This window comes from Rhinolophus sinicus, chromosome 1, assembly GCF_057876585.1.
Source record: "Rhinolophus sinicus isolate RSI-liver-muscle chromosome 1, RSI-T2T, whole genome shotgun sequence".
NCBI lineage: Eukaryota > Metazoa > Chordata > Mammalia > Chiroptera > Rhinolophidae > Rhinolophus > Rhinolophus sinicus.
Genome location: NC_142501.1, coordinates 186,271,439 through 186,283,576, shown reverse-complemented (window position 1 = coordinate 186,283,576; position 12,138 = coordinate 186,271,439). Strand labels below are relative to the sequence as shown.

Genomic DNA, 12,138 nt, shown 5'->3' with positions numbered 1-12,138 from the left:
CATAAATGAGGGCACAGAACATAAATTTGATGTGTTTATCTCAGCAGAGGAATTTGTGCGCTGTACTATTTATTTCTCTATAGAGGTTATATATAGTTTCTCTGTGCTGTATATAATCTCCATCCTCATGAAAAACAACAACAAAACTTATAAAAACCAGCTTATAAAAACCCAGATAGCAGTAATTCAGTAATTAGAAAGGCTTATTGCTCATTACATAACTTGTATAAGGAATTCTTTGCAGAAGGTGTTCTAACTTAACATTTCCCTAACAAACTACTCACCTGTCGAGTAACAAGAAAATATGCAAAAAAGACCATGGAGTTTGCAAATGTGATGAAGTATGTAACTGGTTCCATGATATCCCAGGAGTACACCCACCAGGTGAGCCAAGCCAGCGCCCCGCCCTGAACTGACAGCAGCGCTAATCCACCCCACAGGAGTCCACTGGTTTTGGATTCTGAGCGAGCTTCGATTCTAGCTTTCATCTGAGAAAAAAAAAAATTACTGTTAGTTCAGTTTACAAGAAGAAAAGGAACAAAAGTAATGCACATTGGCAATAGATTTACGAAAAAACAATGTACGTACCTTAATTAAAAAAAGAAACTTTATTGCTAAAAAATGTTAACCATCATCTAAACCTTCAACGAATCACAATCTTTTTACTGGTGGAGGGGCTTACCTTCAATTTGCAAAAAAAAAAAAAAAAAAAAAAAGCAATATCTGTGAAGCTCAATAAAGAGAAATAAAATGAGATATGTCTGTATATTGTTAGTGAAAACAATGTATAATAGCCCATGCCCTTTTCTGAAATAGGGAAAAATAATACAACATATTTGCATCTGTACATAGATAAAGAAAATCTGAAATGGTTCACAGGTGTGAGGATATGGTATTGGGAGGGCAGTGGGAGGAAAGCTTTCCATTGGCCACCTTTTTCATTTTTTAAATCTTAATAGAAGTAAATATATCAGAAACTTTCCAAAAAGTACAGAAAAAAATGTAGGTACACAATCCAACAAATCATATAAAAAAGTCTCTCTCAGCCATCCCCTAAGTATCCTACGAAGTAGTCAATATTAAAAGTTTCTTTTATATTCAGAAAGTTTCTATTCATACACAAAAACACACGTACACCTACTCATACTTAAAAATCACAAATGGGATCACAGGTTTAAAAGATGCAGAGTTTTCCCTTAAATTAAAACAAACAGACTGCTGCCCCACTTTTCCCCCAAGGTTATTTATTTCTCCACCACTGATTAACTTCAGATGTTAAGAAAGCACCACTAACTTTCCAGTTGCAGTTCTGTTAGGCTGGGGCCGTGGGCCTATTCTCTAAAAATGAGACTGTGGTGATACTGCAGCTAGTGCATCGCAGCTCATATTATACTCATGTACAGAGACATTATGGCCCATCCGTGGAAAGGAAGCAGAGCACAGAGTTTCAGATGGCAGCTCTAGAGTCAGACCACCAGAGTTCAAGTTCTGGCTCTAGCTCTGTACCTTGACTATCTCAGTGTCCCCATCTGAAGCATGAGAAAGATAACAGTACCAAACTCATGGCTCATTGTGAGGACTAAGTGAAAAAATGAGAACATGTAAAGCATTCACAAAATGCTCACATGGAGAACGCTCAATAAATATTGAGTTTTATTTTCAAACAGACTCAACTGTGATGCTTCCTAACCTCTTCGAGGGGATGCAGCTGTCCTTTCAGGTGGTCAATCTTCTCCAGTAAATGATGCTCTCTCTTTTTCTGAAACTCTTCTAAATGCAAGGCTGTAAACAGTCTGTGAACCAAGGATTTCATGTTTTCCATCTCGGTAGCATGCTCACTATTCAGTTTTTCTGAGAAAAGACACAAGGGAAACACAAGGCAGTCACCACATTTTTTCCTCCAGGGTCTAAGTCCAGGGAACCAAATCTGAGTCCCGGGGTCCGGCTACTGTGGCTGGCTCTGAGCCCTCCCAACTCCTAGGCAGGTATTTTGTATTGACCTTTCTTCCAGTCTCAGGTGATTCCATTAGTCCCTCTCGTGTAAAGACAATCTGGAACGATAAATTACTAGACAGCAGATTTAAAATTCATTATGTTTTTGTTTCTCTTTTTTCTTTGTAACATGACTTTTGCTGTTTCTGTAAAAATTTTCATACAGGAAGAGTTAGGGGAATATCCATCTATCAGAATCCAGGTGAATACCTCACCTTAGTTTATAACACTTTATTTATATGTGTGTGTGTGTGTGTGTGTGTGTGCGCGCACAAATGGGCCATTTTATTAAATAGGCAGTTGGCAAGAACAGAAAAGTTTATTTAAAAAAAAGGTTTACTCAATAAGTTGGGAACACAAAGCTAAAGAGAGGAATTAGCTAGGTCACTAAGATACCATACAAACTGGTCGCGAGCTTGAACTGAACATAGCATGAATTGGATCTCTACAGAGAATCAGAAAAGATGCCAACACACAACACTTTAATTTATGGGCTCACTTTTATACTTGAGTGCAACCTAAAATACCTCCCCATCCCCCTCCAAACAATTATCCAAAAATTATTTTAGGATCCACAGGGGAGGGAAGCTGGTGTACAAACATGCAAACTAAAGTATAATATACATTTGAAAAGCAATTCAAGTGTAAGTTCTTCACAATAAGGTACAGACCTGAAACGTGGTTCATACTGACAAGAAAGGGAGTCACCGTTTCTGAGTCTTTCACATAGACTTGTATTGATTATAAATTTCTCTCATCCTTTTGCCTCTGTGGATCTATGAACTCACATAAAATTGGGCCGTCATACTTTCCTGAGGGTTATAACTGTTCCCCACCCCTGTGAGGGAGCTTCAGGGAAGCGGACAAGGTGAGAAGAAGGGGAGATGGACCCTCCCACCAAGCAGCAGCAAACAACTGTAGGGAGATTTATGTTCCTGGCGTCAGTATTAGCCCAGTGATCTTCCAGGTTTTGCCGGCAGTCCACCTACTTCTCCAAGACTTTATGGTGGGCTTTAATCCCTTCCATATTCTAGGTTAAAACTGCCACAAAGAGGTGAAAACCAGAAGTTCCCTTCTAGGCTTCTGAGATCTGTAAAACAGTCTGAGCCCCTTTGTTTTGATAAAATTATACATTGATATTTAAAAGGTCTACATACAAGAGAAAGGTATAGATGGCGCACAATTTTGTCCAAAGCAGTGGAGTGTATCAAACACACACACACACACACACACACACACAAAGCCAGACACTAGTTACAGTGGTAAAGACAGATTTTACTCTAATGATTGCAACCAACTGGGAAGAGGGTTAGAGCAAACTGAACTCAACTTCTATTTGTGCAGCGGTGGCTGGGCATTTTGAGGGAAGGAGGGGGAACATCAGGGGCTCAAGCAGAATCAGGGAAGTGGAAATTAACAAAAAGTAAGAATAGGGGTTGGTTGATGTGACTAGGCCATTTGGGTTTGTTAACTGGTGCTTATCCAGAAGAGAAACAAACAGAACCAGTGGTTCAAGTCAGAGGACGGGGCCCACTAGGCTGGGAGTGAGCAAGAGTTACCTCTTAAATGTTTGCATTTCATAGGGTAGCCTCTCAGGTCCCTGAGAAGACACTTATGGGTAGTAGGAGAGTTATACTTCAAATGAGTACAGAAAGGTTTTACAACTGCGAGCTTTCTAAAGTAACTGCTCTGAGAGGGCGTTCAGAGACCATCTGCCTATCACCAGGTTGCACTGGAACAGTCAATCTCCTGGCAGTGTTGAGCTTTCTCAGACAAGCATTTTAAGAGTGGTTGGAGTTGTCATGCTAAGGATATGGGCTTGAGCAGTTAGAAACTATGCTGGTGTTTGTTCAAGTCTCTTAGTGTGTGTGGTAGTGGGTAGGGAGTTGAGCAAAATCAACTGTGCTAAGTGTCTACAGTTTTTATAAGCCACGGTGAGGCCAACTTGAGAAGAGGGCTCAGAGGAACCTGATGAAAGTTTGGTCAAAGAGAATCTTTGACAAGTGACACAAAATATTTATTTGAGTTCAATGACAAGCACCTTGGCTATACTCTTTCAGAAATGTGGGCACCACAGAATTCATATGTTATATTACCAATTTCAGCATTTGTCTGTGGTATTTCCTAACAAAGACCAAAAATGAGAATTATTCTTTTCTTTTTCTTCAGCAGCTGTTTATTCTTTTTATATGTGTCTTCCATGTGGATTTCATTTTTATGTCCTGAATTTTGAAATCCAAATTTGATAATGCTTTAGGAGAAAAATGGAGTTTAAATATATTTTGTTAAAACTCTGAATTTATAATTTTATAAATTTCATTTTCCATTAACTTAATACAAAATTCCTCTGTTATTTTCCTTCCAACCATGCGTACTGAGCCCCTGCTAATTTAATTTACATTGTGAGGCTGGAAAAGTCTGAGTCAGTGTTCAGTGAAGCACTTTACAACCCTGAGAACAGTGAGACCTGGGCTCACTGGTCCTCACGTCTTCAGGGTAGGCTTAACTGCTATCCAAATATACATAAAACCTCACAATAAAGACCTACCTGCTTCCGTTTCTATTATACATCATATCCAGCTGACAACACTAAATGCTGATGAGACTGTGGAGCAACAGGACCTCTCTCTCATGCACTGCTGATGGGAACGCAAAATGGTACAGCCACTTTGGAAGAGAGTTTGTCAGTTTTGTAAAAAACTAAACATACTCATACCATACAATCCAGCTATTACGCTACTTACCCAAATGAGCTGAAAACTTATGTCTACACAGAAACCTACACACAGATGTTTATAGCCACTTTATTCATAATTGTCAAAATTTGGAAACATCTAAGAAGTCCTTCAGTAGCTGTATGGATAAATAAACTGTAATACATCCAGACAATGGAATATTATTCAGTGCTAAAAAGAAATGTTCTACCAAGCCATGAAAAGACAGGGAGAAGACTTAAATGCATACTACTAAGTTAGGGAGACCAATCTGAAAAGGCTACATATTGTATGGTTCCAAGCGCATAGCATTCTGGAAAAGACAAAACTATGGAGACAGTAAAAGGACTAGTGGTTGCCAGGGGTTGGGGGTGGGGAGAAGGAGGAAAGGCAGAGCCCTGAAGATTCTTTTGGGCAGTGAAACTATTCTGTATGATACTACGGTGATGGATATATGTCACTAGACACTTGTTAAAATCCATCAAATGTGCAACGTCAAGAGTGAGCCCTAATGTCAACCATGGACTTTGAGTGATGATGTGTCAGTGTAGGTTCATGGATTGTAACAAATGTACCCTCTAGTGCTTGATAGTGGGGGAGTCTGTGGGGAGGTGGGAAAAGAATATACGGGAACTCTGTACTATCTGCCCAATCTCTCTGTGAACCTAAAACTACTCTAAAAAATAAAGTCTAGTTTTAAAAAAAGAGTTAAGAGCTGTACAATACACACTTGAGTTTATGATTTGCAGGCCCACTTCTTAACCGAATAATGTCAGATTAAGCATTCAAGTAATTAAAGTGAAGTCTTAAAAGTCTAAAAAAAGTACATGGCACTGAAAGCCCTGTTAGGCAACTTCTACTGATAGAAAAGCTTACATATGGTTCTCCAAAGTCTTCATGGTCATTTTATTATTTAAAAAGATTAAGATAAGTTTGCTCCCTGTAAAAGTACCATGGCTAAAGGGAAATGTTAAGGTAGTTGCATAGCTGAGTTTCTTACCTTGCTTGGGGCACTGTACATCATACGTTATTTTATTAATGACAAGTTTAAAATCATTCATGAGCAAAATTTCCATCAAGGTTGAACCTGCAATCTCACTGCCATCTGAAAGAGAAAACATAATGCAAAAATATGTCCTTGTTTTAGAACAGTAAGAACCATTTTCCAAAATATAAAGAAATACTAACCTAGGTATTTATAACACAGTACGTGGGCATCTGCCTTGTGGGGGCTCCCCATACCCAATACTGTTCCCATTGGGAGGAATCTTCCCTTGTTGTGTTAGTGTCCATTCCACTGGACCAAGCAAAACAGACAGGTGCTTCTACTCCCGCCCTGTCAGCGGGGCTGGGATCCAGGTTCATGTCTCTGGTGAGACTGTATTTGCAGTCAGGCAAAGATTCAGCAGAAGTGGGAACTCTTCACAGCAAGGCCAGAGCAGCTGAGGGTGCAGTTGTGGGGTGGAGGGTGTCACAGCGGGCTCACCAGGTTGTTCGGGGCTAACCTGGTCTCCGCTGTGTCCTACCCCGGTTCCTGCCCTCTTCTGAGCCTGGCTCTCTGTCAACTGCAATCTCAGAGTCTGCTGATGTAGTCCTCACCAAGTCCATTTTGGGCGGCTTACAGCCAAGCCTGACTGTATGTGCAGGCACACAGGTAGTAACATTTTTAAAAGCCTGTCTTTCTCTTAGCTTTAATTACTAGAGGTGATAGGTTTGTGTTAGTTAAAACTTGGTGGTTAAACAGCACCACAAACCACCACACACACAGGGCACCCTCCCTTTCTTCCTTGGGAAAGATGAAAAGAGGCAAAACTGTGAAAAGGTGGGGGTGGCAGGGATAGTAATGAACATAATTAGACCTAAGGAGTATATCTGCATTTCTGTGGTTTATTTTATGGAGGGGGAGAGAGGCAGGAGAGATTCTAACAGTAATTACAAATATTATAGGAACATTTCAGAAAAAAAAAATCTCTTGGAAAAGTTTAACCTCAGTCTGTTTTGCAGTTTCTCATATAGCCTAGTTTGTGTTATTACACTTTTGAACTAAACTTTAATGCAACCCAGCTGTTAAGAAAGCAAACTCATCGAATGATAAGCAAAAAACTGGTGCAGGGTAGGAGTTTCTCTCATTGCTTCTTTCGAACAGTGTACTTATAATTACGTGATATAAAGACCAGGTATTGCTTGGCTACAGTCACCGGAGCTATATTAAGTGTGACGGGAGGAATACTGCTAGTAAAATCAGGAGGACCCTGGCTGCCTGCCTCCTGTCTGGCTCTCTGTAGTTCTTTTGTTCCAGAGGCAGCAAGTCAAGTCTGCACCTGGGTCTGTTCCTAGAATTTGGCTGTTTGGGTTCCTGTTCATCAGTTGGGGTGAGATCATTTTCCCAGGAACTGCCAAATAATTCAACCCACACTATGGGCAAAACATTCTTCATGCCCAAATTAAACGCAGGCAAATGCCACCTACAGAGCCTCATTTTAAAAAGATTAGCAACACACCAATAGTTTTATCTGTCTTTACAAGTGTCATCTAAAATTTACATTCAAATGACTTAAAACCAGGTCCTTAAAATATTACTATAAAAAAAAATCAACTGCATATGATGACTCAGTTGAAGTACTACCGTGTTTTCCCAAAAATAAGACCTAGTCAGACCATCAGCTCTAATGCATCTTTTAGAGCAAAAATTAATATGACCCGGTATATTATATTATATTAATTATATTATATTATATTATATTATATTATATTATATTATATTATATTATATTATATTATATTATATGTTAACCCCGTCTTACATTATATAAGACTAGGTCTTATACTAATTTTTGCTCCAAAAGACGCATTAGAGCTGATGGTCTGGCTAGGTCTTATTTTCAGGGAAACATGGTACGTTACTCTTTATACTAATGTAGGAACAGCAAAAGATCCACGTGGCACACTTTGAAGGAGCTAATGACAGAGTGTTGAATTTTTCACCTCTTCTTGGGCAAGTATTGATTTAAACCCCAATAAAGAGTTTTCACTCAGTCTAAAAGCCCCCTTTCTCTAAGAGTTCTAGTAACATTTCAAGTGTTTTTCTTTGTGGTTTATGTTTCAAAGCTACTCAAATTATTTTTAGAAGTAAACAGGGTACACACTCATCAGTGCTTTAACCTCTCTTATTTCATTCACTTAACAAGCACTTACTACCTACCAGGCAAGCACGGTGCTCTCTTTGCATCTGCCTGCTCTTAGAAATTTAGGAAGGCAGGTCCTGGCCTGCAGGGACGGCCCATCTGTGTTCAGTGCTCCTGTGAGTAGGCAGGAGTGTCTGTCAAGTTCAGGGATGGAGTATTAGGCCACTGCGGCCATAGGACTAAAACCCTATTCTGATTTTGGTTTTACCAGGAAGAAAGCTCCCCTTCCAGTTAAATCCAAAGTCCTTACAATAACCTAAAACAAGGCTTTTCCCACTCTGCCTCTCGCCTCCTACCTCCACGCAACAACTGTGCAGCCACAGAGGAGTTGGCTCCCACCTCAGGGCCTGAGCCTGGAGCACCCTTCTCCCACCCACACCGCTCTCTCATCTCTTCCAGGTCCTCACTCAAAAGTGACCTTAGTGGGCATCTCCCCCGGCAATACATACACTCCCTGCACCCCACTTGGCTTCATTTTTCTCCATGACACTTGCTATCTAACATTTTATATATTTTATTTCATTACCTTGTTTCTCCTTTTAAAATATAATCTCTATAAGAGCAGGAGTTCTTATCTCTATTGTTCTTTGCCCAACTCTAGCACTGAAAACAGTGCCTAACATATGTTAGGTGCTCAATAAATATTTGTTAAGTAAATTAATTCTTTAATCTCCATTTTCCAACATCTTTATCTATCCTTTATTAGTTCTGAGCTTAGGTAGGAAAGAAGAATGTTTATTTCCTTTTCAAAACTGCAACACTACTCAACTTTTAAATAAGTATTCTAATCATGTAATACTACCATAAAATAACAATGCAAATTTATTCATTTATCTATAGTTGTCGCCCCTGTATGTTGGGCTGGAGTAAACAATTCTTTATTCTCTTTTAGGAACAGTCCATCTAAGACCATTTCAGACAACAAGGACATAAAAGCTATACTGTAAATTTAAAATGTCTAAATGATTAACTACCGCTGCTGGTATCAAAAACATATATATGCTTCCTGAGAACCAATTCTGTCAAAAAGCATACTAGGCTGTAAGTGCTTTATAACAAAGATAAATGCACTGTTCGTGTACTTTAATTATTCACTGGCTATTTTAATCACTGAAATTGTATTTCATTTTTTAATTATTCAAATTTTGCTTAAAATTTTGCATGTAGCTAATGACTACATCATTAACATGTTTTTTCTCAGAGAAAAAATATTTGGTTTAAGTTTATGAAATAAAACTGAAACTTGCATTAAATTTGTTCCATTAATTTTATTCAGTAGTTGTTTTTTATATTACTGATTATAAAAATGAATTGCTCAGTAAAGGCCAACCATTTATTATATAAATAATTAAAGAATCAAGTTCTTTCTAAAACAGTAAAGAAGCAAAACAAAGGTTCAGAAAAAGACGAAGTTGAAAAAATATGTATCTATACCTGCTGTGAAGACAGCTGCAGTTTTGATACCTTTGTCTTCATTTTGTAGGTCCTGAAGAAATGAACCAACTGTTGACAACATTGGTTTGACTACAAATTGACAGCGCTCTTTTCTGGATGGCAAAGTAAGTGTTATCAAGGGAAGGCCGTGTCTATAATTAACTGTTATTTCTGTTAAGAAAAAAGATAGACATAGATAAGAGATAATATAGAAATAGATAAAATTTACTGTTTTATCAAAATAACTTTAAAAAACGAAAGTTCTAAAAGGAATGTGTACACATGGAATTCAAAGCCTCTGAATTCCTGTGATCCTTTGCCTGGCTCCGACAGTGCCTTTACCAGACTACAATTGACATACTTCCCTACGATTCTACGGCATTTTACTAGCGCACGTATGATACTTTGTATGATACTTTACTATAATGTCTTAGAGTCTTTCTAAGTAAAGAGTTAAGTTCTTGAGGGCAGAAACTGCTTCTATTCATCTTTAACTGCTCTGATTGCTGCGGTGGGAGTTTGCCAAAAGCCATCAGAGATATAATGGGAACAGAAAAGGGAGGAACTGAACAGAGTCAGGTGTAGGGTGGTATGGGGTGGGAGGATGCTAAAAAACATCTGTTTTGCTCAAAAGTCACACTTGTCACTATTTGGAACACTGGAAATAAATTAGCATAGGAATCAAAGAAGTGCTAAGAAAGCTTACCATCAGGTGGCACCACTGTACTATAAAGATGTGATTGATAGTATTTCAGATTTTCACACAGCTTCATATACAAAACCTGTAAGAAAGATTATTTTTTCTTTTAGAAAAAGTGGGAAAGTTGAAATAAGTGTCTGTACCAGAAGATTCCTTTTACCCGTATATGGTAAGCAAAATGAAAACTTCAGCTTCCCATGGGTACCCCCCGGGGCTCCCTAAACCTTTCTGGCTGCACGACTGCCGGCTACTGCACGTAGTATGCTGCGGCAGTGACACCAGGACAGGGCTCTCAAGTTCTGGTGTGACAAGTGAAAATCCTGGAGTTGTGAGAATTTTAAAATGTGGTTCTTCTTTTTAGGTGATCATCTAAAATAAATGGATACAGCATATTCTAGATATTTGCTTCTCAAAGTATGTTCCCGGGGCCAGAGGCATCAGCATGCCCCTGGAGCTGATTAGAAATGTAGAATCGCAGACCTAGCCCAGCCTGATTGAATTAGAATTTGCATTTTATCAAGATCCCCAGATGATTCTCAGGCATATTTGACTTTGATTAACAGTGTTCTAGGTAGGTCTCTGTTATCCATTTAAATTTAAATTACTTAAAATTAAATAACACTAAAAATTTAGATGCTCATAGTCACCTGTGGCCCCTTTCAAGTGCTCCATAGCTCCCCATGCTGAGTGGCCGCTGTATTAGACAGCGCAGGAAGAGACCACTTCCCTCGTCACAGAAAGTCAGCCAGTTTTTTGGTTCCTATAGGGCATTTTGTATCTTTTTTCTACTTTCCATGAAAAAGTTTGTTCAAGTCTTTCTTTTTTTCTACCACTTTAGAAACCGCAGATTGAGTGGTTTCCTTTAAGTGTTTAACATTGATACATATTTATTATATTTATAACTTTTCTAACGAAGTCTCAAATTTTCATTATTTTTGCCCTCCTCCTGAACATGACAAGGATCTTTACCTGTTCTAGGAATCCACTGCTGGGTCCAGAACATCTGCATGGCTACCTTACTATGGAAGAGTGTTTAGAACTTGCACTGGTGTTTGTGTCTACAGGTGTATTGGTGCTTAGTAACAAAGGCCAAATGACAGCGTGCTGCAGTGTGTGAACAAACATAGTACGGTGGTGATAGAAAGAAAGGGCGCTGAAGAGCTGCTTCATAGGCATTTGGAACTCAAATGAATTCGTGCCAGAAGAACTAGTACCATAGTCACAACATGGTAGCTGTTTCATATTGATCCAGTTTTTTTTAAAAGCATCACCTTGCAGTAGTTTGCTAACAATAACTTTGCCAGTAATTATACAATGAAGAATTCTTTTATAAATCATATTTTTAAAGTTTTCATTCATGTGAGGGTACACTATTTAATTAAATAAATAGTTAAAAATGTGTTTACTGCTATAAAGAAAGAATGACACTGACTCAAATAAAGGTCCATTACACTCAAAATCAAAACAATCTGATCAATAAGTAAAACAAAACACCCAAATACGTATTTCTAATGTTAAATGTAACCTGGGCAATTAGTTTCAACAAAACATCATCTGTCACATTAAGGCTGTTCATTTGAATTTTATTTCTAAAAATATAAGCCACAATTAAGATGGAAAAGCTGTTTATTTCTTAAAATAGATGTAACTCTCAATAAATGAACATATGTAGTATAAGTTTTCCAAATTTGATAACGGTTATTACAATACTATTACTTTTTGTAAAACTACATGAAACTGAGAAAAATGTAACCATTTGAAAACAGGTCAGAATTCTCTACCAAAATACATCTTTAAAAATCTTTACTACAAATGATTCTCCACGTGTAAAGGCCAAATGTAACAAAGTAGGGCGTAAAAGTTAAAGCCCCGCCTTTTTACTTCTGCACAACCCACGACAGTCCCCAGAGGTCATCGCCGTTAGTGATGACAGACACTTTCTCCGTGACCAAACTGTAGTCAGGCTCCTGTGAACCTCACTAAGTCCCACCCTGGGCATGTCCTCCAAGAGCCCACTTTCAACAAGAATCTTGTCAAGTTGGTTGAGCCAGAATCTCCCACCCTCAATACTTGATCAAATTCTTCCTCCTCTCTCATCCCACAGGTATTCTCT

General features: G+C 38.5%; 1 protein-coding gene across 3 annotated transcripts in view; it reads right to left on the bottom strand.

Moving 5' to 3' along the window:
• The window catches only part of MCUB (mitochondrial calcium uniporter dominant negative subunit beta), a 74,935-nt gene that overhangs the window by 4,892 nt on the left and 57,905 nt on the right, over nucleotides 1-12,138 (bottom strand). For all 3 annotated transcript variants that reach the window (XM_019741892.3, XM_019741893.3, XM_074322535.2), the window contains exons 2-6: nucleotides 10,032-10,107; nucleotides 9,326-9,496; nucleotides 5,707-5,811; nucleotides 1,691-1,851; nucleotides 285-488 (exon numbers count right to left, since the gene is read on the bottom strand). In XM_019741892.3, the coding sequence (XP_019597451.3) occupies nucleotides 285-488; nucleotides 1,691-1,851; nucleotides 5,707-5,811; nucleotides 9,326-9,496; nucleotides 10,032-10,107 (717 nt within the window). The remainder of the gene's footprint in view (nucleotides 1-284; nucleotides 489-1,690; nucleotides 1,852-5,706; nucleotides 5,812-9,325; nucleotides 9,497-10,031; nucleotides 10,108-12,138) is intronic.